Source organism: Chamaea fasciata, unplaced genomic scaffold (genome assembly GCF_029207755.1).
Source record: "Chamaea fasciata isolate MVZ Bird 193981 ecotype frontalis unplaced genomic scaffold, bChaFas1.0.hap1 SCAF_2, whole genome shotgun sequence".
Taxonomy (NCBI): domain Eukaryota; kingdom Metazoa; phylum Chordata; class Aves; order Passeriformes; family Sylviidae; genus Chamaea; species Chamaea fasciata.
Genome location: NW_027094087.1, coordinates 77,868,319 through 77,894,049, shown reverse-complemented (window position 1 = coordinate 77,894,049; position 25,731 = coordinate 77,868,319). Strand labels below are relative to the sequence as shown.

The following is a 25,731-nucleotide window of genomic DNA, read 5'->3' as shown; positions in this document are numbered from 1 at the left end:
TCAGAAGCAACAGAACTTGGCTCTGCACCACCACTCCTACAACACTTTCCAGGCAAAACTCTAGTGCAAGGTGCTTTTTTGAACTTTGATCTTCATTTCTTTGTAGTATCTATGTGCAGCCCAAACAAATACAGATTACTTTATCCATGTTAATATATTTTTTTGTTTTAATAACTAGTAAAAATATGGTGCTGCACTGGCTTTAGAGAAATCTTTATTGCTGTAAAATTGGAGAAAATTAGTATGAACGTAAAAAAGATATCTATTTGAAGGTCAAGCTCATTGCCAGGCCACTCCAGGATTGAGTTGCCTGTTCCTATCTTATTTCTTATAAATGCCTAGCTGCTGATGTATTCTTAAAGAGCTCCAAGGAGACAAACTCTCAGTCATTCCAGTGCTTGCTATTGTCTGCTAGCAGTGGTTTCTCCTCTATTACAGTTACCTCTGACTCAAGCACATGAATCCTACTAACGGCATTTAGTTGGTACTTTCATGAGCTTCTTAGGAAAGCAACTGGAAAGGGTTTTAGTGCCAGGGTATCAGAGATCTGCCTGATAGTCAGTTTTGGAAGCAGATATTTCTTTGAGGTTTTCCTGTTGCATTTGTCTTCATTTAGGAAGCCCATTTCCTAGAGTTTGTAGGATTAATGCATCTGGAAACAGTTGTGCTTTTTTTTTTTTCTCATGACTGCATCTCATAGTATTAATCTCGTATTATTTTTTATGTTGCAATTTAATAATTGTTTTGAAAACACCATGTTGATAAAATATACCATTTTCCCAGCATCTTTTATGTTTTATGGGGACTTAAATGGTAGAATCTCAGAACCATAAATTTAACTCTGCTTCTACTAAAGGAATGATAAATTCCTCTTTTGCTTCAAACACTAGCATTTAGGCCAGGGTTGAAAATTTTTAATTTGTGTCGTTCCATGTCTCCAAGATTCTGACTACATCCAGCTATCTGAACATCAGCTCACAGGCCTGACTTTGGGCAGTGCAATTTAAAACTTGGGAACATAATTTTCTTCTCCAAAATATTAGAGAAATGTACTGGCAGAACTTACTAACTAGGATCAGGATTTGTTTCTTGTTATGAAAAATATGGGGCTAAAATGTAACAACACAAAATTTCTACCCAAGCCATGGTAGGATTTGCAGACACATTACTGAGGATAACAACGTATTTATAATGTCCAGCAGTAAATACCCTTATGTATGCTTTTAGAGGTGCCTTTGACTTCAGTGGGGGGAGTGGATAGACCTCCAAGGTTATTTTCTTTTTTAATTGAAGAGGAAGACATAGTCACTGTGAATTAAATGGCATGCAGAAAATCAACCCTGAATTTATGCATAGCACTTGCTTGCACCTTCAGATCTAAAAGCTCTGATTTTATTTCACCCACTTAAAATTATTTTCATATGGAAAATGAGGTCTCTTTAGCTCATCCTTTGATAAAAAAATTGTTTGGAGTAGTTCTGATGTGTATTTCTTGTGAAACTGCTTCACTGAACAATGCCAAAACTTGTTTTTTCATACACAGCCCTTTTTTTTTTCAAACCGCGTGTTCATGTGTCTCAGTAAAAAATGTCGCATTTTCCACTTAAACAAAAAGCTTTGAAGAAAAAATATGTTAAATATCATTGGTCTACAAGAAATTAATGCAGCTTTGAGTCAAAGCACAGAGTTGACACACACCTACTCAAAGAATAAACATCTTTGCAGGTAAACTTGATTCTGAGAAAAAAAGAAAAAGGCCTATCTGAGAACAAAAACCCACATTGATTTGTCAGTGAGAAATCCCAGAAATTTGTTATGTGCATGGGATTATTTTCAGTTGTGCATAAAGATCAGAAAGGAGTTCTGCAGAAGCAGATAATACTGAAAACAAGGTTTAAACAGAGTGTATTAAAACTTTGGAAATTCTCTCTCCCAAGAAATACCTGGCAGTTTATACAGCTTTTCTTGCCAATGGTTTTGATTTTCATCTCCTAATAAGCATGCCAGCTGCTTTAGTCTATTAGTGCTATTCTTCCAAGAATTCTTTTGATAATCAGTAGATGTCTGGTCACGCAAATACTTTCTTTAAGACAGTCCAGAATAAAAGAAGTCAGATGTTACAGGAATTGGTTTTATTTTTAATTTAGCATTTTGTTTTCTAAAGAAAAGGAAAAAAAGTTGATGGCTTTTTGCTGACATCCACATGTGGCTTTCTTTCTTGAAAAAAAATCAGGTTCTGTCTCTTTTGACACCTAGCTCTTTTAAAATCAGAAATCTTTAAGATCACTTCATCTTAGGCATTGTGTTGCTGCTTGAGGAGAGTCTCAGAGACCCTGACTTAATACAGTCATCTGTGAACCAGGACAATATGCTTATCTCATAAAGATGCTGTGGGATTCGATAGTGAGCTATTGGCTTACTAAACCACTTCTCTGTGTCTCCACACTCCCGTAAACTGCACATATTAGGACAGTGGGCAAACCACTCCCTCACATCAACAATGTAGGTGAATGGTTTTCCTTCTAGTGGCATGTAAGTCACCAGGGAGTACTTACTGGTAGATAAACAAGTCTTTGAATGAGTGCCGTTTGGGTTTTCTTGAAACAGTCAATCATAGAGCTCCTTCCTTCCATTTAGGAAGGGAAGTCATTGTCTCTTCAATTGCATTAGTCTCTTAAGATGCATTTGACACTGTATATTTGCTGTTATTCAGATGTGTGGAAGCTAATGAGATTTATAACGCATCAGTTTTTATAATGTCTACTTAACCAGCTTTACTGTCTGTTATATTTTCTTAGAGAAATGCATTGGTCTAAGGGCTGTTACTGTCTTATTTCTGTTCACTGAATACTCAGCAGATCTTGTTAGTTGAGATTTTCTACTGTTGCCCTTTGGTGAAACTTTTATACAAGAATAAAATCTTGTTCAGATGTGCAGTATAGCTGAAGCAAATGAAATTAGGATTCTTTGGGGGGATATATAAAAACATCTTATTTAGGATGACAGCCTTTTTACCAGTGATTGTGGTAAAATCTCATGCAACTGGTTTTGAAAATGTTATCCATTCAAGAGAAAGGGGCTGACCTCTTCATTTTAAGAGAGCAACTACATTCTCAGAGAATCGCCTACAATTCACAGGTGATGCCCAGAGTAACCAAATGAAACTGAAATTGAGCTTCAGGACCAAGCAACTTTGCTGTTTAATGATTGTACTTAAAATGAATTAGGTTGCTCTGTCTGTCACTATTGGGAAAGCTAATGCAACAAGTGAATAGTTCTGATTAACAGTGTATAAAAATTCAGTGCTGAATTTGCATTCTTTATGTCAAGGAAGATTTGCATACCTTGTTTTCTCTCTAACAAAGTAATCTATCACTACCTTGTTTTTATTAGTCATTTCCAGCATTTGACTGAATGACTATCCAAATACATAATATCTGTACTAAGAATTCTGCTCTAAACTTTTCCCTGTAATATGATAACCCTAAAGTGTTCATTAAATTTGAAATGTAACAATTTTGGGGAATTTCTAAATTTTGATTTCTGGGCTGCCACTTTTACTGCATAAATGAATGTAGATGTGTAATGCATTTTAAAAGAAGGAGTAACAGTCCTGTAAAAAGATGGTTCGTTTTCAAAGGATTAAGTTATTAAATCTAGAGATTCAGAGATTCCTCCACTGAACTTCTTTTAATGTTACACAGTTTTGTCATAACACTTACTGTAACAGGCATTGACTCCACTATGACTGTATTTTAAATCAGAGGCGTTTCATTGGAAAGACTGAGGTGGTGGCTGGCCCATTTCACAGCATTTGTAACTCTTCGAGCCAAAGCCTGGGGATTTCTGTATTCTTGGTGTCTAGATCTGGAGAGTATTTTTTACAGTTTGATAAAGAAAAGCATGGCTACAGCTGTGTCCTACTTCTCGGCTTCAGCCTGAACCTCTGCCTGTTCTGTTGAGGATGAGACCCAAAAGATCTGAGAAGAGTTGTGTCTTTAAAAATACCCTCTAGAGCAAAGGAGAGGTGGGAGGCTTGGCTGTGCTGCAGAGCTTCCAGCAAGTGCTGTGTGCTGAAGAGCAGCATTTACTTTATTCTCATCAACTGCCACTAAATTTGTAAAGTTGCCTCCCCACACTCACAAAAGTGATTATAAGACAGACAGTGTATTAGCCTTACAGCTGTGTAATTGCCAAAGGAAAAAGCAGACAGTATTTCTGCACATAAAGCCAGCTTATGAGCTCTGTTGACATTTTGGATACCTATTTGTTAAATTATTTGTGAATCTATAGCTATTGTAACAAAAAAATGGTTTAAGAAAAGCAGATATAAATGCTATTCTGGCTAAGTGTCCATAAACAAAGCACACATAAAGTCATTCTGAAGAATGTTCATCTTTCTTTTACACCATGGACTTGTTCAAAAATATAAAGTAGATTTCTCTTTTCAAAGCATAAAATATTATTACATCAGGGAGCTTAAATACTATTGAATGTAACACATTCATGGTACAACTAAGCATGGACTTCGTAACCCAGAGCACACTCCTATTTAACCCCGTGCAGTCAATACATGTGGCCAGTCTGCTACATTCATATTGGTAAGTTGACTCTTCTGAATATTAAACACATTTCTAAAATACTTGCAAACGGTGCAGACAAGTTCCATTTTTTTTTCCCAAAGCTGACTGCCTTTCTGTCTTTTCATTACTAACTCTGTAGATCAGATGGCATTGATCCTAGAACCTATGCAATGTTTCTTTATCTGCATATCAGTGCTTTCATCTGTACAGTCTCTGTTTATAGTCCTTTCTCATACATAAAAGCTTCATCTTCTCATAAGCAAATGAATTTTCAAAATGAAGAATCAGTGACACATCACTACTGTATGTTTTAAGTCACTACGCTTAGCAAGGATTAAAAGACTGTGTTCAGACTTGCAGTGTGGGGTTTTTCTGCTGTTGTGAATCAGTTTTTCAGTAGCTCAGTAACAGGAAAATGGCACTGGGGCTTGAGGTTTCAACAGAAGAGCAGAGCTTTGGCAAATTTTGTGGGTTTTTTTTTCTTTTCCTCCTAATTTCTGCTGGCTGGCAAACTGGCTGGTGAGAGTTGGTTTGGGAAAATAAAACAAGTTGCTCACTCTGGGACAAGCAAGAAACCCCATGAAACCATTCAGTATTTGATCTTCTGGTTGATTTCAGTCCTGTCTGCCAGCTGCTTCCCAGAGGTGTTAACAACTTTGTCTTTGCATTTCTGGGCAGTTCTTAGTCCTTTCTAGTTTCACTGAAGCAATAGTGTAAAACACTTGGAAAACCCTGACTGCGTGCAATGTTTTACAAATCCCTTAATACTCAAATATAAGATAAATTAAAAGCTGGCTTGTCAGTTGAAATACTCATGCCCTGCAGAAACATGCAGCTTTGTGATTTTATGAGTGAAGGTAAGCAGGGACAGGAACAGGCACGGTAACATTTCCAAAGCTCAGGCAGAGGTCTTTGCTTTATGGGCAGTCGCTCTTGGAGCCGTGTTAAGGAAGGCTGCCTGTCAGCGTGTAGCACAACAGAGTGACATTAGACAGCAGCACCTGCCAGAAGGCAGCTTAGTTTTGCCGGCAAACAGGAGAATCAATCCTTTTGCCGGCGCGCCGACAGGTTGACACAGTCTGTGCTCTCCGGGGTGGGCTCTCCGCCGCCGCCGCCTGATGTTCCAGATGTGCCCGAGGTGCACGACCCCCATCTAGCGGCTGCTGCAAAGTAAGGGAAAGGAGCGCCTCACTGCCTGGCATCTGGTGCTTTTCATGCCTTGCAATGGGTAGTGGGTTAAGCTTTTAATAACAACGCATGGATTTTTACTTGCCTGAATTGTTCCTGATTAAAAAGAAAAACAAGAAACTAAAAAAGCAAACTTTTGGGGGTTGTTTTACATAAAGGGGCCCTCCTGTAAATTTTCTTTTTCAGCATCTTTACAGCAGTCACAAGCAAACTGAGAAAATCTTAACATGGTAAGCCAAGGGAGTCAACAAACGTAAATTACACATGCAGAAATTGCTGGTGGTAATGCATAGCTAAACTTAGTTTTCAGGTTTTGCATCTCATTTGGAATAGCTCCATATAGCACGAAGATATTAATTAATGAAAGAGAACTCCTCAACACCATACCTTCTCCTCCCTAAATAATATGGGATTTTGAATCAAGAAGCACGAGTGCATCATCGAATTAGGAGGAGAGGGTTCTGTTTCCAGAATCAGTGAATTTTCCATGTGGCCTTTTAGCTCTGCTCCTTTAATTCTGCTATAATAAAACTACAGCGTTATTCAGTGCACTCCCTTTCTCATTATGTCCATTTGCAGAATGAACTGGTTATAGAAAAAGATGATGTCACAGAGCATGGTGGTGTCAGAGTCACAGAAACAAGCAGAAAATATGTGTAAAAATAAAATACAGTACATTAAAGTACAGTACATTAAAGTACAGTACATTAAAGACCATCTCTGTGTAGTATTACTATTTTTATGTTAACTTTGAGTCCCTTTTTTAAAAAAATACACACCTTCTATACTCCTTAGTTATTAAAAGATAGGGTTTTGGCAGGATAGATGATTTTACTCCCCTAAGAAAAGTCATCACCTTTTTCCCTGGCTTTTCTAATTCTTTTTTTTTTTCCCCTGGTAATCTATTCATCTGTAGAGCATGGAAGAGCCAGGTTACCTTGCTTCCCGATTAGGCATGGATACCATTAGAATTTTCTTTTATTACAATTTTTTAGGTCTTAAAACAATTTTTTTTCTCCAAGCCCCTTCAGACTAATGTTCCCATCGTCTAGATATGAAAGGCAGATGTATTGAAGAAGAAATAAGCCCTCTGCGGTTTGGTGCTGAATCCTCATATACTAAACATACAATAGCAGTAAGGATACAGTTTGTCTCTGATTGCTGTCTTTCCTATACAGTACTGAGCAAGTGAAAATGTCACATAAATTGAGCAAGATTCAATCTCTTTCCCAGTATTTCACTAAATAGTTATTTTTCTGAACTTTTTCTTTAGTTTTCTTTTTGATATTAACTATGTACAGCTATAAAACATTTCCAAAGGTAGTGGTGTTTCTTGCTTAGATAAAAGTAGTCATTCGAGATTGATACAGGTTATGATGTTGATTTATTGAGTTTTAATCTCTACTGAGAAGTGTTTTTCTTCTTTTTTTGTGTGTGTAACTATCATTGTGTTGAAAGGAATTGTTCTATCTTAACATCAAAGTATGGAATTTATTAGACAAGTTCAAACAAAACACAAAAACCTTCAAAGCGTGTTATTTTATTTTACCTCTTTTGTCATCAGGAAGTTTCTTCCAAATTAATATTGAATGCCATCAAGGTTTAACCATTTACTGAAATAAATAGGAAAATTATCATAAATATTTGCTAGATATTTTTGTATCTCAAATTCAGCAAGTTACCCATGCCAACATGCCTAAGCTGATGAGCAGTGTCATAAAAACCATGTGTTTAACTCTCTTCATGATTCAAAGCTTTTTCGTGGCTGAAAAGTCTCACTGATGCTTGCAGTTATATTGCATCCTAATGTTCAGGACTTCAGCAAGAGGTGACTGCATTCTGAAGTAGTGAGACCTGTTGTGTATTGAATAGCCAGACCCTAGAGGTTTTCAAGTCCTCATTCCCTGTGACACCTGTATTCCCACTGCAGAGGGATCTATGTTCTCATAAGCCCTAACCATGAGACTCGTAGCACTACACTGTCATTACTTAAGCCCTTTGAACCAGTAGGAAAAGACACTTTGTCACTGATAGAATACAGACATCTGTGGAAAACATTAAATTTGCCATTTGATCTGAGGGGCATATGCTAGGTTTCCTTTATGGCAGCATTCCCATGTCTGGTTGTTTGGGATGTATCCTACCATCACTTAAAATTTTGATGCTTTCTCACTCTCCATATGGCTTTGAACATGGTGAGAAAAACAGAGTATGTTGCTGTGAGAGGAGAGTCTTTTAATAACTTACTCATTGGCTTTAGGAAGACGTAGTCCAAAACTAAAGAAATAATCAGAAAAAATCAGGAGAGGAAAAACATGCAGTAAGGTGGATGTTAAGTAAGAGCTACTCTTCTTTTTGAAGGCAAAACATTTCATGGTGTTGCATCCCTTATTCTGCATCCCTTATTATGTATGAAAGAGGATTTCCAGAGCTAGTGAACAGCATGGTTCCTGGCATCAGTAATGAAAGTTTTATTACTTTGTAGTCGCATATGTCAAGCAAGAATGTATATTCTTAAGAGGGGCTGCTTTCTAATAGCCTTAAGAGTACCTCTACCAGTTAAAACTATAGAGACATTTTTACTTTAGTGTCACAGGCAAACTCATTTTAATTGGGTTAATTGTGCATTTTTGTCTATTCACAGTATTGCTTTACTGTGGCAGATGGCCCAGTGATGTGTTATAAATACTTTGCATGACATCCCCTCTATTTTACTTATCTTCACTGTGACTTTCCCATTGGTAATGACTAATGACAGTTTCCTAGCCAGCAACTTTTAATAGATTCCTTTTCTTTCCCTTAATCTCTGCCTGTCCTCAACAGCACTGTTTTGTTCAATAATTTAATCAGTTCAGCAACAGTATATTATTAGACAATTGAACCATTACTTTTTGAATTTTTGAAATGTAAAATACCCATGAAGTAATCACTGATGAATATATCAGTATTGACAGAGACTACTTTTTCTTCTAAAGAAATAAAAAAGGTTTTGCTTTCTATGCTTGAATTCTTTTCCTTTCCTTTTATTTTTGTTTCTTTCCCTTGGTCCTGAGAACCATATGCAGGAAAAAGAAAGGAATCCAATAACTAAAAAACTAACAGTTTTGCCTACCCACCATGCCCTTCTTAACCATTTGACACCTACCTGTCAAAAGTAGGTGTTATACAGAAAAAAATCAGTTTTCCCTCTTTCCTCTCATCAGGGAAGCTTTGTCTGCAGGAGGGACACCCTGAGACAAAACTGGTTTCAGGTTCATCCCATCCCTGTTAGAAGAAAAAAGAACATAGATGTTGCAAATTCAATGGGAAAATAACAGCTTAGAGCTTCTTATAGGCTGGTGTGGTTTTTTGGGAAAGTCCTAGTCTCTGGAATTTCTGCCCAGAACCCCTTATTTCTTTCTATGAAAAGGATATGAAAAGGATCAGATAGTCAGCTTTCTATCTTTATGTTGCTAGCAGCTGCTATGTTTTGCTAAGGGCAATGCTCCTCATGCTCCCTCTCTTTTATCGAAGACATTCCATGAAATGAAGCAGTAGTGGAGCAGAGCTAGCGGGTGGCTGTAGGACAATTCTGTGATTTCACAGCAGTTTGTGAGATTTCACAGTTTAATTTCACAGTTTAATTGTGTTTCTATTTGGAATAAAAAATTGTTTTAAACAAGAATGACTTACAAGCCATAACCAGTCTATGTTTTGAAACTTTCATTGCAGAGATAAGGAGGAAGGCCAAGCTGGCTAACGTACATTATCACTCAGATTTTAGGCTGGGTTTGGACTTTAGGTTAAAATTAGTAGCTTTATAGCTGTGTTTCAAAAGTGGTTTCTGCACAAAAAGGTCTCTCATAACTTTCCTTTCATCTCCTCTCCACCCCCATCAGAGTAATATAGCAAGTTCAACTTAAAAATGTTTTTTCAAGACAACATATGTATATTAATGCAGCTACTACCTGAATTTCAAAACAATTCAGTAGCTTCCTGGAGATGCTTACCTGTGCTTGCTAGTGTCAGGCACCTTCTTGGTCTATTGCTGCCCAGTATTGCTGATAGTAAGAGTGATTTCTTTAACCTACTGAGTGTTGATCCTTGTTAAATCTGCCTTTTCTCAAGGATTCTGCTGAATACAAATGATGGGACAAATTCTGCCTTTGGAGCCATTTGCATACTGCCAGTGAACCCGTCGAAGGGATTATATGTGTGTGATCACGGAGGGAAGGGAGTCAGTCTGGTCTGATACAAAACCAATTCATATTCAGTTGCAAAAGGAAGAAATGTGGAAATGCCCCTGAGAAATTTCTCTTTGAAGGAGGAGAGCTGACACCCTTTAGAAAAAACAAAATTAGGCTAGATAGAAGTTTGTTGTTTGCTGATACTGAAAACTTTCAGGAAGCTTTAATACCAAACATTTTCATTTTTTCCTCTTGACAGGCACAAGCATATTTACTGTTTATGAAGCTGCTTCTCAGGAAGGCTGGGTGTTCCTTATGTACCGAGCAATTGACAGTTTTCCCCGATGGCGTTCATATTTCTATTTCATCACCCTAATTTTCTTTCTGGCCTGGCTTGTTAAGGTACTGAAAAATATGTCTTTTTAAATTGATCTGAAACATAGATCATATTAGAATTAATTTCTTCTCTTTTCTGCTTGCTGAGATTTGTGTCAGCCCTTCTTTCTTGTTTTTTTTTTTTTCCAGAATGTTTTTATTGCAGTCATCATTGAAACATTTGCAGAAATTAGAGTGCAGTTCCAGCAGATGTGGGGGTCCAGGAGCAGTACTACTTCAACTGCCACCACCCAGGTGAGGCACTTGAGATGCTGAGATTCTTTGGCAATTTGATATCATTTACTTCATTAATTAATAATGAGCAAAAAAATTCTAGTCATATATATTTGGCTTTGCATGTTATTACCTATATTCTATACCTGATATACGAATTTTCATTAAAAATTAAATTCTTGGTTGCATTATGTAACAAGTCTTTCTCAAAAATGAATAGAGAAGACTGTAATATGGTTCTCTATATGGCTAGGTATGTTATTGCTGTGTTTGTATTATTTTTAACAAAGTATGATAATGCTTCTTTGTTATGTCATTGGTGGGTTTTAGGAGAGCTGAAATCCCAAAGTTGTAGCTGGAAGAACAGGGGTCAGAATGTAGCTGAAGTGTTTGGGGAGGCTGGTCCTGGAACCGAGAAGGGTGTGCTGAGACCAAGGAAGAATAGGTTGCAGGGGCAGGGAGAGAGCCATGCTCACAGCTGGGGCAGCCACAGAAAGTGAGACCCCAAATACAAATAACAGGTAAGAGGAAGCCATGATAGGAAGGGTGGGCTCGATAGTGGGAAAGAACCCAGTATGAAAGGAAGCTACTGCGTTGGGATTTAAATTCTCTCACTCTTAATTTTAACAATAAGGTTATGTGTCCCAAATGGTCAGAAGACTAGATTTTTCCAGGCTAGTGCAGTTTGCCATCTCTGAGAAGAGCCACTGCCAACTGCATGCAAAAAGCTCTTAGAAAGACAGATATGAGAAATATGCCCATGAGGGAATTTTTTTCTAACCATGTAGCTAGAGATTATTTATTTTCCTAAGCCAAAGGATTTAAGTTTTCAAAATTAATTACTGAATATTTTTATATTCTTTTTGATATTTCTGTAATCCATATGTAAATGTAGTCCTTTTCTGCCGGCTGCTACATTTTTTGCCTCAAATAGACTTTATGGCAATAATTTCTACTCTATATATGTCTTTGTCAAACCAGACTTTGTGATATCAATTTAAAATCTAAAAAAAAAAAGAACTTTTCTACATGACATATGCTTAGCCTGGGGAACTTAATGTTCGTAGGACAAATCCTGAACCATATAGGCTTATCCAGCATACTCTGAACTAGAAGATGGAACAGAGAGTTCAATGTAAGGAAACACAAGAAGCAGCCAACATTAAGAAATTTAAAATATGCAAAATAATGTCATGATGCCAAAGAACACAAACATGTTGAATATAATCTACATCATGCAAATTAAAAATAACTTGCTAGCTGCAGACAAGCAAATGGTTTGAATGGCTGCTTCATACCTCGAGTCAGTGACGTAATGGGATATCAAGAGAGTTCAGGTTACCAAACTGCTAAAGTAATTTATCTTTTTCTGTATTAAGAAGGACAGAAAATATCTTGAAGGATTTCTTGTCCAAAGCACCAGACTAAAGTTAAAACCTGTTCTTGTTTTTTGCCTGAAAATGAGATACTTGCCTTCATTTTCTCACTTCATCCATTACTGAACTGTTCTCTGAACTTTTTCGTATAGAAAAGTAAATGAGTGTCCAGGAGTCAAAGTCTAGGAAGGGGTCTCTACAAAAGGATAAAAAGAGGTTCTTCTAAAGCGCTTTAGCACTGCACTTTAAGGCATAGTAAGAAGAGGAGTAACTGTGGTGATCTTAGTTGGCAACTCTTCCCAGTGCGGAGATGCTAAAAAAAAACTTGGAAGAATTAAAACAGTATTTGGATGTCACTGTCCCCAGTCTAATGAGCACTTCTCTCAAGATGACTTTTAAGCTTCAGCCACACTCCTGTGGCTGTGTTCAGGGGGTTACTCGTTTGAGTGCTGGGTGTCAAAGAAAAGGTGGGAGCGAGGTGGGAACTTTGCCACACTTCATTACATTGTATAAGCAGGTGGCAACTCAAAATGCTTGAACCATTCATTTTCTTTCAAGGACATTTTCAAGGGGAGTGTTAATCACTTTCAGACGTGGTGTCTCACTGTTCCTTATGTCCAGCAGTCTGCATCATTCTGTGTCCTAATTTCTGAGGGGAAAACACAACAAAACACAATGCCTACATCTACTCTTCCAGAGACTGCTGATAAAATGCGAATACCACTGTGGTCGAGAGCCTTTTCCATTGCCATTTTTAGAGCCTGGAAATATCTAGCTATTTACAGGAATCATAAGCTCTGTGAAACAGTACATAAGGACTGTCCAGCTACTTTTGATATGCATCAGTGCAACAAAAATAAAGTTGTTATTGCAGTCCTTGTGGTAAAATAATTTTGCCAGTGAAAAAGATGAGGTTGTCTGCTATTGCCAAATGCACCATGAAACTTATTTATGTGGTCACAATGTATTTGTGTTTTCTTAGCATAAGCTTACCTAAGGAAACTATTCTGAGCAGCTACCACCATCCAATGGTGCTGGTCAAAGATTAACTGAATTGTTTTCTATATTAGGACTAATGGAGACACATTGTGTTCAATGTTACCTGAGTAAAATTCAGACAATTAATGTTGGAAAAAGCATGTTACTTTTTTTTCTGTAACAGAAAGAATCATTCCTCTGTTATTTTAAACTAGCTATCATGAAAATGTATGCTGGTCCTTAAGGGGAATGTATTACATCTCACTTGTATTTATTGCCACATAAAACATTTCTGACAACAATCTTCCCTTTCAAGATGTTTCATGAAGATGCTGCTGGAGGCTGGCAGCTTGTGGCTGTTGATGTGAATAAACCCCAAGGCAGAGCTCCTGCATGTCTACAGGTATGACATTTCTTTTTAAAAAATCAGTGTGTGTAACCAGCATCACTCAAATGTTGCCATAGGAAAATTATGCTGAGAAATAGCTACCATAGTTTTAGTCATATTTTTGTTAAATCCATTGCTTTCGGCAGTGTAGATTTTTTCTTGAAAATCACAGATCAACAAATAAAGATGTACCATGCCCAAAGGGAGAAGATTAGAAAAATACTTCCTGATAAGGTTCTGTTTTGTGTGCTTATGAGAGAAAGATTTAAGATTTTGAAATATAAAATAGTTAATCATGTTCTGTCTCTCAGAATTTATATACAAATATATTCCATTCCTAGGATATTTGCAACATAAATGCTTGTTTATTAAATGCAAAATACAATAACATATGCCAAGAAGCATGACTAATCATAATAAACACAGAAGTACCTAATTTCTCTTCTTCCCTTGTGAAAATAGGCTCACAAAAAAAAAAGGTAGAAACAGCATGTAGGGAGCAAGCCATACATTGTTTGAAACTTCCAGATTTGATATTCCTACTTGGATATAAGTTAATTTGTAAAACTTACTCTCATTGTTTTAATAAATCCAGACTAAGATAAGTAATTTTTTAATAAATCTATTTTTAGAACAGAGCACTGTACAGCAGCTCAAATTTTTATTTGTGAGTTAAATAATGTCATTTCTGGAGAAAAAAAAAAAACTAATTTCAGAATAGAAAGCCAAATCTACTATAGCATTTTCTGGCAATTTTGGTTATGTTTGGTTTAATGTGTAAGCTAAAATACATCTTCTTGTTGGCAGCATGTACATTGCTGAACCCTAAGCTGGCAAACACCTTCAATTCCCACCACAAGCTGTTCATTCTCAAATATCTCTGCTTTGCCAAACCACTGCCATATATTTGATTATAGCATATGTCTTAACAGATAATTTGTCTTCCCAAATTTAATTCTTGATTTTGACACCAACAGGAACATCATTTGTGGTGTTCTCAAGTAACAGTCTCAGGAATGTGGATAGATGGTATGTGGAACTCACGGTAAAAACAAGATGAAAATTAAGATACCATCTGAGTTACCTGGTCTGCCTTTGTGGTGGTTTATTTTTGCCCCTTTTAGGAATCATGTGAACACAGTAAATTGTGTTCCAGTGGACATAAACCTCACGCATTCAACTTTTTATATTTGCCAATCAACTAGCAGTTTTCTTCTTGTTCTTCATCCTTATATGAAATAGGGGAAGCTCTGAACCAGTGCTTTAGTGCCTATTTTAAGACACTAAACTGCATGAACTCCATTAGGTGTCCATTAGTCCAATAGTCCATTAACTATATGAAGTCCATGTCCTAATTTCTATTAGGAAGTTTATCCTTCATGGCATTACTGTCTCTATCAACAAATAAGCTGGATTGAGTTGGTGTTGTTGTCACGGAGGCAGTAAACAGGATTGCTGTTCTGTGTTTTATGTGTCTTATGCACACACTCTAACTTTCAGGTATCAGAAATAAGAGTTGAGCAGTAGGACTGGCTTTGTACAATTTGGAACTTCCATGCATTGGATACCTCTGCATTCATTAATATAAGTATTCTGTGTGATGTAATACTTTTTGTGTTTTTTTAACTGCTGGTCTAGATGTTAGGGTGGTCTAATTATTTTAGAATGTTCTGAGAAATGGATTTTATGTTCTGCATCGGATCATAATGTGAGACTTGCAGAAAGAAGATAGTCTTACCCTTCCTCATTGCTATACTTCCCCCTCACTATGTGCCTGAGCTGGCACAGTATTTATGCACTTGTTCAGGGAATGGAATCAAAGTTGGCAGGGGAAGAGGAGTGAATTTATTATTGATCAGACTCCCTGCAGCTGCATAAATGTTTTTTCTGACACAAGAAAGGGACCAGAACATTAGTGGGAGCAGTCTAGCAATGTGAGAACTGCTTCCTTCAGCAGCAGTGAGCTATAAAGCATGACTACAATAAATTTCCATCTAGTTTATTTTAAATAACATATGGAAATGACTATAAAAATCTGTTATATAATTTTTTTTTTGTTTCTTGTTTTGTATTGGGCCCATATCAGAGAGGTATCTGGTCTACTAGCCTGTGCAGCCAGCTCCTAAGGAACCCCTAAAATACTCAGAGCTGGTGGCTTCCAACCACCCAGGTTCCTCCCAACCACCCAGGTTCCTCTGTGCAACTCTCAGATTTATTCTTATATAATACACATGTGGGATGTGCAGACATGTACCATACGTGTATACACACACATTTAATGGTTCATTCTAACTACTTGTAGGACAATGATGAGATGCAGAGGTGTGGAATGTGAAGGTTGTAGGTGGTGTGGAGATGCGTTTCTCCATGGCCATGGATAGGTTCCAGCTACCTGTAGGAACCTAATGGGGTTCAGAGGTGGTGTGTGGTGGTTGTGGTAGAGTAGTAACTGCTGATTAAATTGTCAAGAGAAACTAAATAGATGTAGCAATGATTTCAACAACATCTCAGCAAAGTTTTAAATAGAAGCAGCAGTCCCTATCTACTGCCTGATTTTAAAGACTTGTGCTTCTGAGATTTGCGGGTTTGCAGGCTAAATTCTGGTAGAAAAATGCTTGTCAAGTTAACTGGAGGAAGTATTTCACACATTTGAGATTAAAGATCTGTCTGTGCCAAGCCCTGCAACCAGGAGTTGCTGATGGCACTGGGGACATCTCTGCAATTCCAGCAGTTCATACTCATATTTTCCCTGACATGAGCCATTTTGCAGGGGCTGTCCTGTGCTGACCATTTAGTTAGACATTGGAATGTAATATATAAACTGATTTCCATCACCTTGTTGCCCTGAAAAAGCATTAACATCCTCTTTCACAGACAGGACCAGAAGCAATGGGCACAACATTAAACAATGGGAGGTTTTCTTTGAACACCAAGAAACAGTTTTTTACTCTGAGGGTGACTAAGTGCTGGCAAGGTTACCCAGGGAAGTGATGGAGTTTCCATGTTTGGAAATATGTAGTAGCTGGAAAACTGTCTCTCAGTGTCCCTGCTTGAGTGATTTTGGTTGCATGAAGACCTGAGCCCAGTGTACATGGGTTGTATGATTCGTGGGGAAGATATAGGAGTGTTTGGGGCAGTATTGGAGGATTGGCTTTGGTGCATGGAGTAAAACCATTCCGCATTTCACCTCAGATGGGCAGAATAGATGTAGACTGTACCTAGCATGTTCTTTCTACCTGGCTTCCTCCATTCTTCTTCCCTCCAGAAAATGCTGAGAGTTAGGTTGGTGATATGGCACACTGAGGGATAAGGATTTGGGAGCTAAACAGGCCAAGACAAACTCACAGTGTAAATACATCCCCCCATGGGATGACAAAGGACATTATGTAGGGAGCCTTCTACCTCTTAAGTACAGTGCCCTATACCCATATGTACAGGGTGTGGCTGACTACCATCACCTTTCCTTCCTCCACTGCGTTAGCTAGGATGAGTAACCACTTGCCTTTAAGCTTTTCACATAAATATGTTGGTGAGATTGCTGAGTAGAAAACAAGCATTTCTTGCTGAACTAAAGAAAATAAGAAGAAACAATTTCTAAGAGAAATTGTAAATGAGAACTTGCAAATGACACAGCTGATCTTGTGTGTTTAAGGTGATCAGCTATGCCGTGAACCATGTTCCGTTTCTCTTTGTTAGGAGTTCCTACAAGAAGATATTTCAGTGTCTTTGGATCTTAGGGACTGACCGACCCTGATTTTATTTGGGAAAAAAACTCCAAACAATTGCTGATTAAAAAATGAAGGCTGGCTAACCAAGCTTGATGCACTTGATTTTTGGCTGTCAAATTCGCTGTATTATAAGCAAATTTGAGACTTCTTCTTACCTTCTTCCAGGCAACAAATGCAAAGAGTATCTGCAAGACAAAAGAGATAGCTATGAGGGTTGTAAGCTGACACTTATTTTGGCAGGATATTAGCTTTGAAACTTAACTCTGGAAGAAAGTACGTATTATTAATAAGTTTGGGAGTGAAAGAGCTCAGCTAAACCCTGTGTCCTTTAATTCTTCCAACTGTTACGGGGTATATATCCTGACAAGCTACAAAAAAAGTGCATACTGTCTCAGTAGGCAACTGTGCAGTACATGGAAAAATGAAGATAAGCATAACACAGAATTCAGCAGAGAATGTTTGGGGTTTTGTAGTTTTTGTTTTTGGTTTTTGTTTGTTTGTTTGGGTTTTTTGTTTTTGTTTAATAAAACCTTCAGCCTTTCTTAAACATGTTGATGTTGTAGAGTCTTAATGCTACATTGGGCTGCTAGAGGATATGGCCCCAGAGTTCTGCCCTACATCTAATTCTGACAGTAAATTTTTTAATTGTTTAAAGTCTGTGTTGCATACCCAGCAGACTCATCCTCTTGTCTCTTATAAGGCATTAAAACCCATCTAAAAATTAAGTCCACAGGACCACTAATACAAGTTATGTAGCATTCCTGACTGAGAACCAAAGTCAGAGACAAAACAGGTAAGTTGCAAAACATGTATTTTACATGCTGAGAGAGGTCATGGAGACTCCATCTCTGGAGACATTAAAAACCCAAGGGACACGTTCCTGTGTCACTGTTCTAGTTCACCTAGAACTTGACAAGGAGGTTGGACTGGATGATCTCCAGAGGTCCCTCCTAACCCTAACTATTCTGTGATTCATTGATTTTATGAGAACATACTACTACCTTTCTAGAGATGACACCTGTGAATATTAGGTAATAATTTTATGGGAAAAATAATGCATAATTTTTTTTTTCCTGGTGCTCATGTAAATGCAGGACCTGTGTTCAGACTCTTACCCATGCAGCAGCCTGTCTATCTCTATCCCAAATATGTCATGTTGACTTTTTTTTGTGACAGGGAATCTGAAGTACTGGAGGGCAGGTTCTGGTAGTCTCATTCTGTCTCCTCCCAGCTTGGAGTAATGCAAAACCCCACTCTCTGTAAGAACGAGCCTGCTTCAGTTGGGATAGTAAAACACTGCCTGACCTCTGGTTGCTCTTTCCTTCACATGTGTCAAATGACAAGCCTCAAATCTATTTAAAATTTAAGAATCTTTCACAAATTTACATCTTTAAATGGTAGGTTAATGTCTGTGAGGACACATGCATCATGTTTGTCCATACTGCAAGATTGGGAAGAAAACAGTTAAGAGCGAGCTGTTATTCAGGGGGAAGAAAGCAGGCCTGGGGAAAGGACCAGCAGGGACATTAGTTTAGATTCACTGAGGACAGGCTGCACTTCAGGAGAAACCAGCTGTGGCAACATAAGCTGAGTCTGGGCTCTTCTGAAAAGGCCCTGGGAGTCTCAGTAGACAGCATACTGAACAGGAGCCAGCGGCCTTCCCTGGCAACAGAGGAGGTCGACAGATTCCTGCGTCATTGTGTGGAAGGAATTATCTCCTGTTTCTCAGCACCGGTAAGCCTGAATCCAGATACTGTGTCTGGTTTTGGGCCCCCTGTACAATATGAATATTGACAAAAAGACTCAAGTTCAACAGAGGGGCTCCAAGGTGTTTGAGAAGCTTACTGTTTTTCTAGTCTCTTTCAATAAAAAATTGTGGATTACAGTATGCAAAAAAAAAAAAAAAAAAAAAAGTATATGGGCAAAATATGTTTGGGTTCTCTAGTGTTATGAGATTAACTTTTTAATTCATAACAGAAAAGGATAGTGGTTCTTACTACTTACATTTATATTTTATTTGTCCTGTTCCCTCCTTCCTCCAGTTGAATGAACTGCAATCATTTCAGCCATCTGAATTCATAACTTCTTTTATTAATTAAATTGAAGTGGACACCAGTTTATATTATCAGACAAGACAGGGAGCTGAGGTGTCCCAGGAGTAAACTTACTGCCCCTTCAGTTGCAGCTGCTACTATGGTTAAGGCCTCTGAAGAAGGCAAGCAAACAGCAGAAGATGGTAACAGCTTTACCTTCCTCATCTGAAGTAGCATAAAGCTTAACAACAGCTCATTTTTGAATCCCCAGCCAGTTTCTGAGAGTTAGCTAGATATTGGAGTATCCATCCCTTTACACTATTCACCACACTTTCACCATTTCTTCCCATACTCTGTGTACAAGTAGAAAATAATGGAAGTCTCTTTGGGTTTTCTTCATAATGCCCAGTATTTACTATCTCCCCATATACAACTGAGGATAGAAAGATGGGATGGGGCTGGACTATATTGTGTATGTTCTTCTGTTGCCAACATGTTTAGTTTCTCTGCAGAGCCTTCCGTTCCTCCTCATTTTTTAACTGTGTTTACTTCACCAAAACTAACAGTTTGCTTTTACATTACACTTGGCATACTCTGCTCCCAAGTCTCCTCAGTAGAACGAATATGGTTGGTTTTCAGTACTCTTTCAGTGCTAAGTACGTCAACTAAAGTGTCCAGGCTTCTGTTAACTGATAATTTCTAGGCTTTCTAAATGAGAATGGGGCATAAAATAATTATGGGGATTTTTTTAATTGCAGCCTCAGAAATGTAGGATTTAGAATCAGTTAATCTTCTTCTGAATAAACTCATATACTCAAATAATAAACTCATTCAAATCAAAACTCAGTTTTAGCTAACTGAAAGAGAAGATCTTTTCCTTCCACTATAAGAGAGTATCCCAGTTAATTGGAAGAAATACATGTATATAATTTAATGAATGCCACTGTAGGTAAGACAGGAATAGGACAGAGTAAGCACACCTTCTGCTGTTGATTCCTAGGTTACACTAAAGGTCAAATTAGTATATAAATAGACTACCGATTTTTCTTGTTCATCAACAATTACTTCCCAAGAAAGAGAAGAAAAGAAAATCCACTTGTGTTCCCTTCTGTTGTTCCTGCAGTGAGAATCCCTAAGTACTGCTTTATTTTATGTCTCTCTCTCATATTGAATATATCCAATCGTGAAACTGCTAAAACACTCAATTCCTTCTTCTTTGGCCATGCCTCCTCCACCCTGTTTTTTTATGCCTTTGGATATTGCTTTTCATCTTTTTGTTTCTCTAGAGTTCTGTAATTTTACAGAATTCTTTAACAAATTGACATAATACGTAGCATGAAGGACTGACCTTTTTTGATACAAAAAGGTATGCTTAAATTTCTGACACTAATCATATGTTCAAAAGTGCTGTAGTAATAATAAGAATGTCGCTTGCTCAGATCATAGCTTTGTGACCTTCTATTTCTTTCTTAGGTGAAGCACATATGATTAAAAGTTAATATAATATCTTTAATTTATTGAAGATTTTACTGTCAGAGTACGAGTGCACATAGAGTTTGTAAGTGACCACTTCCATTCATGCTGACACATCAGACGCAGTGTCCTCAAGCTTTTCCTAAATATCATTCCATCTTCAGCCGTGCATTTCATTTTTGCCCAAATTATTAACGTGAATAGGGAACTGCTGTCTGGCTCACTGTTTCCCACAGGAGCCACAGGGGCAAACTGTTCATAATTTTTCTGTTCATTACAAAACTGTGTATTGAGAAAGCCGAAGATGTCATTACTTGGTGTTAGTAATACCAGCTGCAGTTTCACGCAAGGTATGAGTTGAATCTTTCCAGTTCAGCTTTAAATGAGTTTGTGTACTTTACAAGTCTTTGCAGACAGGAAGACAAAAAGAAGAAAACAGTGACAAAATCATTAGCAACCTGTAAAATTAATAGGAAAAGAAAAGTAAGAGGCACAATGAGCCTTTAAAGGGTAAATACATGCTCAGAGAATTTTTAAAGGCATTTATTCTGAAAACTGGTCCTCAGTTTTTCTTTATTTGTGAACTGAGGGCTTCCTACTGAGCTTGTAGGAGTAACTCATGGTAGGCAAGAAGTTCTAACACACTACAATATGTTAAAGTAATATCAACAACAGCAAAATAATGTGGCAATGTGGGAGCCTCAGCGTGCATTCATGCCAAGTGGTTCATGTTGAAATGGAAAACACAAAGATTATTTTTCAGTAAGAAAAGAAAATCAATTTTTTAAATCAATACCAGTCATAGGGAACAGTGAGAACAAGTAACAAAAGACTGCAAAGCACCTTTGGAAACATTCAAAAGAAAAATGCAATAAATATAAAACCATTATACCAAAATAAAAGCTTCTTTGACCTGCATTAGGATGTGTCATAATCAGAAACCATACTGATTTTTCATGTTGCCACTTGCAGCCACTTCTGTAAAATTAAGGAAAACTTAGGTGACTGAGTTAAAGTTCTTCAAAAACACCATAATAGTGCCCATTTTTTTGCCCTCTTGTCACAGTTTAGTCTGATTTACTTTTAGCTACTATGCTTCTGGATGCAAGAGTCCCTTGTAGATCCCATATGTGTCCATGCATTAGTTCCGCTCTGCCTGTATGCCCTGAAGATAGGCAGGTGGGCTCCCAGGAGAGGCAAGAGGAGTATCTCGTAAAGCCCAGTGTCACCTACCCAGCAGGTTAGACATCCCAAAGCACACTACTCACCAGGTAGGACTCTGGAACTCCTTTGTAAAACCTCTTGGTAGATCAGCTGCCAGAGAAGTAAAGACATGGTTAACCTCCTCATTTGTTTTACCTAATTGAGCAGTTTGGTGTGGCCACCACATGTTTGTGTAAGACAAAGTGAGTTACAAAGGCTCTGCACAGAGCCTATAGGGTGTCTGTCTGAATTACTGTTTGCTCAGACATAGCAGCAGACCTGTGTTGCTCCACGCACTGTTGCAATGTTCTACCTCAGATAGCAAGGCCTCACAGGGTGAAATTCTGCCCTGGTCTGTGGGAATAAGCATCATTATACAAAGACCAAACTAGTAAAACCCAACAGATCTAGCGGGTCCATGGGAATTAGTTGTAGCTGGAAGTAGTTGGATTTGGTGATCCTTATGGATCCCTTCTAACTCAAGATATTCTGTGATTCTAAGTGTCTTCCAAAGCATGTAGTAGGGAGGCTTTTTTGTAAACACACCACACATAAATCATGTTATTCTTTCCTCTATCACTCTCTGCTTTAGAGAGCTGGATATACCTATTTCCCAACTCAACACAGACCTGTCTTACTGAAGTGCCTCTCAAGTAGTTAGTTAGTATGTGTAAATACCACAGTAGCCAAATCTCTCAGGGATATATTTTTCCACAATAAGGAATGTGAACTACAGCAAGAAACCTATTAAGCAGTTTCTCAAGGTCTACAGGAAAACTGTGCTTAGACAATAAATTGAACCCAGATCTCCAGAGTCTGTCTACATTCCCTTAGTCGTTAGGATATTTCCTCTCTCAATGCACAATATAGTGTGTTGAGGAACTAAATTCTGAATAACTCAATACACTAAATAAGTGGTTTCACCAAAGGACAGGCCCAGACTCATGCAACTGCTGAAACAGAACTTTTAATAATATTCCTTTTCATTTTTGGAGCAGTAATGTTTGCAAAGCCCAGAGGAGAATTAATAAAACCAAACTTACTGCACATTTTAATTAAAATTATACAGAGCAGTGGAGAGTCTTGACTGTCTTTTACCAAGAACTCGATCCTTCACAGGATATTTGGTGACAATATACTTAGCTAAGAAAGGTCAGAAGAATGCATATTAATTGAATGTGTCCTAAAGGCAGGATATATATTTTTCAATCTGATTAACTCTTTCATAGATTTAAATTTATGCACCACGTTCCTGAGCAGTAAACTCACCCAAACCCTTTGAAAATAGCTAACATATCTCTTACTAGAGTCTTAATAAATAAAGAATGCATTCAACATATTGCAAAATCTTTAAATGCATGATTTTTTTAGGAATTCTACATTCATTTTAGTTTGGTTAGATAGAACTGAAACAATGGTGAGATTAGTAAAGATGTTTGAGTTTATCCAGATTTTAAAATTTTGCTTTCTTTTCAGAGTATTTTGGTCAATGATTCATATTTAGTACGATTAAAGCCTATTTGGGGTGCAATCCCCAAAAAATAATACTTTATCACATTGCTTTCCTTTTGATTCCTTTTTTTGGATGGATATCCAGGAATGTCATAGATTACTGGAAACCCTGCAATGCTCATAAAACTAGCAGCTAAACAATGCATTTGCCATGTCTTAAAAATTGGCCAGTCCCAGAAATAGGCATATATAGATCATCCTTCTCTGATGAACTCCTCTGAACTCCTGGACACCAGTTTATGCCCTCATTCCCTGTCTTGCACTCCAGCAGTAGGTCATTTAGGGACTTTCTGAAGTGGATGTTAAATTAAGGCCGTTATTTTTAGTAGACATGGATGGATTTATCACCTATCTACTTGTCTAGCCTTTTTTTTTTAACCCATTTATTGTTTTGGCCTCCAGAACTTGTTCATAGGAAGAAGTTACATTAAGTAACAATGCAGTATTTTAATTGATTGCAGTTGCATACTAATTAAATTGTTTTCCTGAAACTATGCAGAAATAACACAAAAGAGTGCAAAGATTATTGGTTGCAATTTTGAGATAAGTGCTCAGTTTCAATAGAACAAAGAATTTAAACAACAGAACTTGACAGTAAGGAACACAAGCTATTGTAACATGCAATCACTAACAAGAGGAGGGCAGACAGGAGTGTCTGAAGACAATAAACACGAGCCATGGGACATGGTTGCTTTTTTTTTTTTGTGCCTGTGTATACAAATAGAACTCCTAAAGCTGAAGAAACATCAGAAAGGGAAGCAGACTTTGAATATCAGTAAAGAGTGTTATAAAAAGACATTTATGTATATGATTACAGGGCTCTGATTTTTAAGACAACTTTTAAATCTTCCCATAGGTAACATTATGATAATAACAACTGTCAATTAACTTATTAGTTACTAGATCCCTACTTTAATTTTGTCTATGCTTTTATTTCTCTGCTATTGCATACATGCATCAAAAAGAAAAATAATTTCTTAAAAAGGGGGATACAGAACTGCATGCATATTGCCAGTTTGCAAGGTCTACAGCCTCCCTCCTAATCTCCATCCTGATCTCCCTCCTTCCTCTTTCTTGCCTGCCTATCTTTGTAACTATTATACCAAACCACATACGTTAACAATGAGTTAGACACAGTTCTTTTACGTTCATAGTTTCATCTCCATAGCTTTCCAATGACTTGCTGAACTGTCTGTTCTTGTTCATTGCAACCAAAGTAAATTAACTAGCCACAGTTTGTAGCAATTTACCTCCCAAAACTAAACAAAAAAAAAGAAAACATGTTATTGTTCTCCCTGATTTGCATTTGAAAAAATAAAGAATAACTTACTCTGTTTGAACATGGAATTTTCCTGCAGACTTAAAAGATTGGAATCACATCAAAAAGACAAAATGGAGAGGTGTTTAACTATGATTAAGCTTATAAAAAGGTAGTGGTTTTCTTTGGCAATAGTTCTTAATAGAGGAGAGCCTGCTGCAGCAGAAAACTTGTTCACATCAGGCCCTTGGAATCTTCTGGGGAGATTTAGGATCAAGTATTTTGAATTTATCTCAGGCAGTAGGTTTTCAAAAATCTTTGTATGTCAGAGTCATATCATACAATCATTGAATTGTTAGGGTTGGAAAAGACCTCTGAGATCATTGAGTCCATCCTATAACCCAGCACTGCCACATTCACTTCTATACCATTTCCCTCAGTCCTTCAGGGGTTTTTGAACACTTTCAGGGATGATGATTCCGTCACTCCCTTGGGCAGCCTGTTCCAATTTCTGTGAAGAAATTCTTCCTCATATCCAATCTAAACTTCCCCTGATGAAACTTAAGGCCATTTCTTCTCATCTTGTCACTTGTCGCTTTGGAGAAGAGACTGGTCCCCACCTCACTACAACCTTGTTTCAGGCAGACTAAATAGTCCCAGCTCCCTCAGCCGTTCCTCGTAAGGCCCTTCCCCAGTTCTGTTGTCCCTCTCTGGACATGCTCCAGCCACCTCAATGTCTTTTCTCTAGTGAGGGGCCCAAAACTGAGCACAGTGTTTGAGGTGTAGCCTAACCAGTGCTGAGTACAGGGAGGCAATCACTGTCCTGGTCCTGCTGGCCAGAGAGAGCGAGTAACTACTGTTGCTGATACAGGCCATTGGCCTTCTTGGCCACCTGGGCTCACTGCCAGCTCTTGTTCAACAGCTCTGGACCAGCATCCCCATGTCCTTTTCTGCTGGGCAGTTTTCCAGCCACTTGCCCCCCCTGCAGCTCTACACAGGTTTGTTGTGACCCAAGTGCAGGACCCAGCACTTGGCCTTGTTGAACCTCATACAACTGGCCTTGGAGCATTGATCCATCCTGTTCAGATCCCTCTGCAGAGCCTTCCTGCCCTCCAGCAGATCAACACTTCTATACTTCCTCTGTTAACGGACTGTGGGTGCACCCAATCCCCTCATCTAGTTAATTGATAAAGGTATTACACAGGACTGGCCCCAACACTGAGCCCTGGGGAGCCC

At 37.9% G+C, this 25,731-nt stretch overlaps 1 protein-coding gene and 1 long non-coding RNA gene across 2 annotated transcripts in view; one reads left to right on the top strand and one right to left on the bottom strand.

The window, feature by feature from the left end:
• Nucleotides 1–25,731, top strand: part of NALCN (sodium leak channel, non-selective) — a 238,087-nt gene that overhangs the window by 68,475 nt on the left and 143,881 nt on the right. The window contains exons 8-10 of the mRNA XM_066176413.1: nt 10,197–10,339; nt 10,463–10,567; nt 13,217–13,303. Of these exons, the coding sequence (XP_066032510.1) occupies nt 10,197–10,339; nt 10,463–10,567; nt 13,217–13,303 (335 nt within the window). The remainder of the gene's footprint in view (nt 1–10,196; nt 10,340–10,462; nt 10,568–13,216; nt 13,304–25,731) is intronic.
• LOC136285350 (uncharacterized) overlaps nt 4,138–25,731 on the bottom strand; it is a 55,363-nt gene continuing 33,769 nt past the window's right edge. The window contains exons 2-6 of the long non-coding RNA XR_010719427.1: nt 21,791–21,836; nt 17,172–17,201; nt 8,917–9,035; nt 7,321–7,384; nt 4,138–5,746 (exon numbers count right to left, since the gene is read on the bottom strand). This is a non-coding gene — a long non-coding RNA (uncharacterized lncRNA). The remainder of the gene's footprint in view (nt 5,747–7,320; nt 7,385–8,916; nt 9,036–17,171; nt 17,202–21,790; nt 21,837–25,731) is intronic.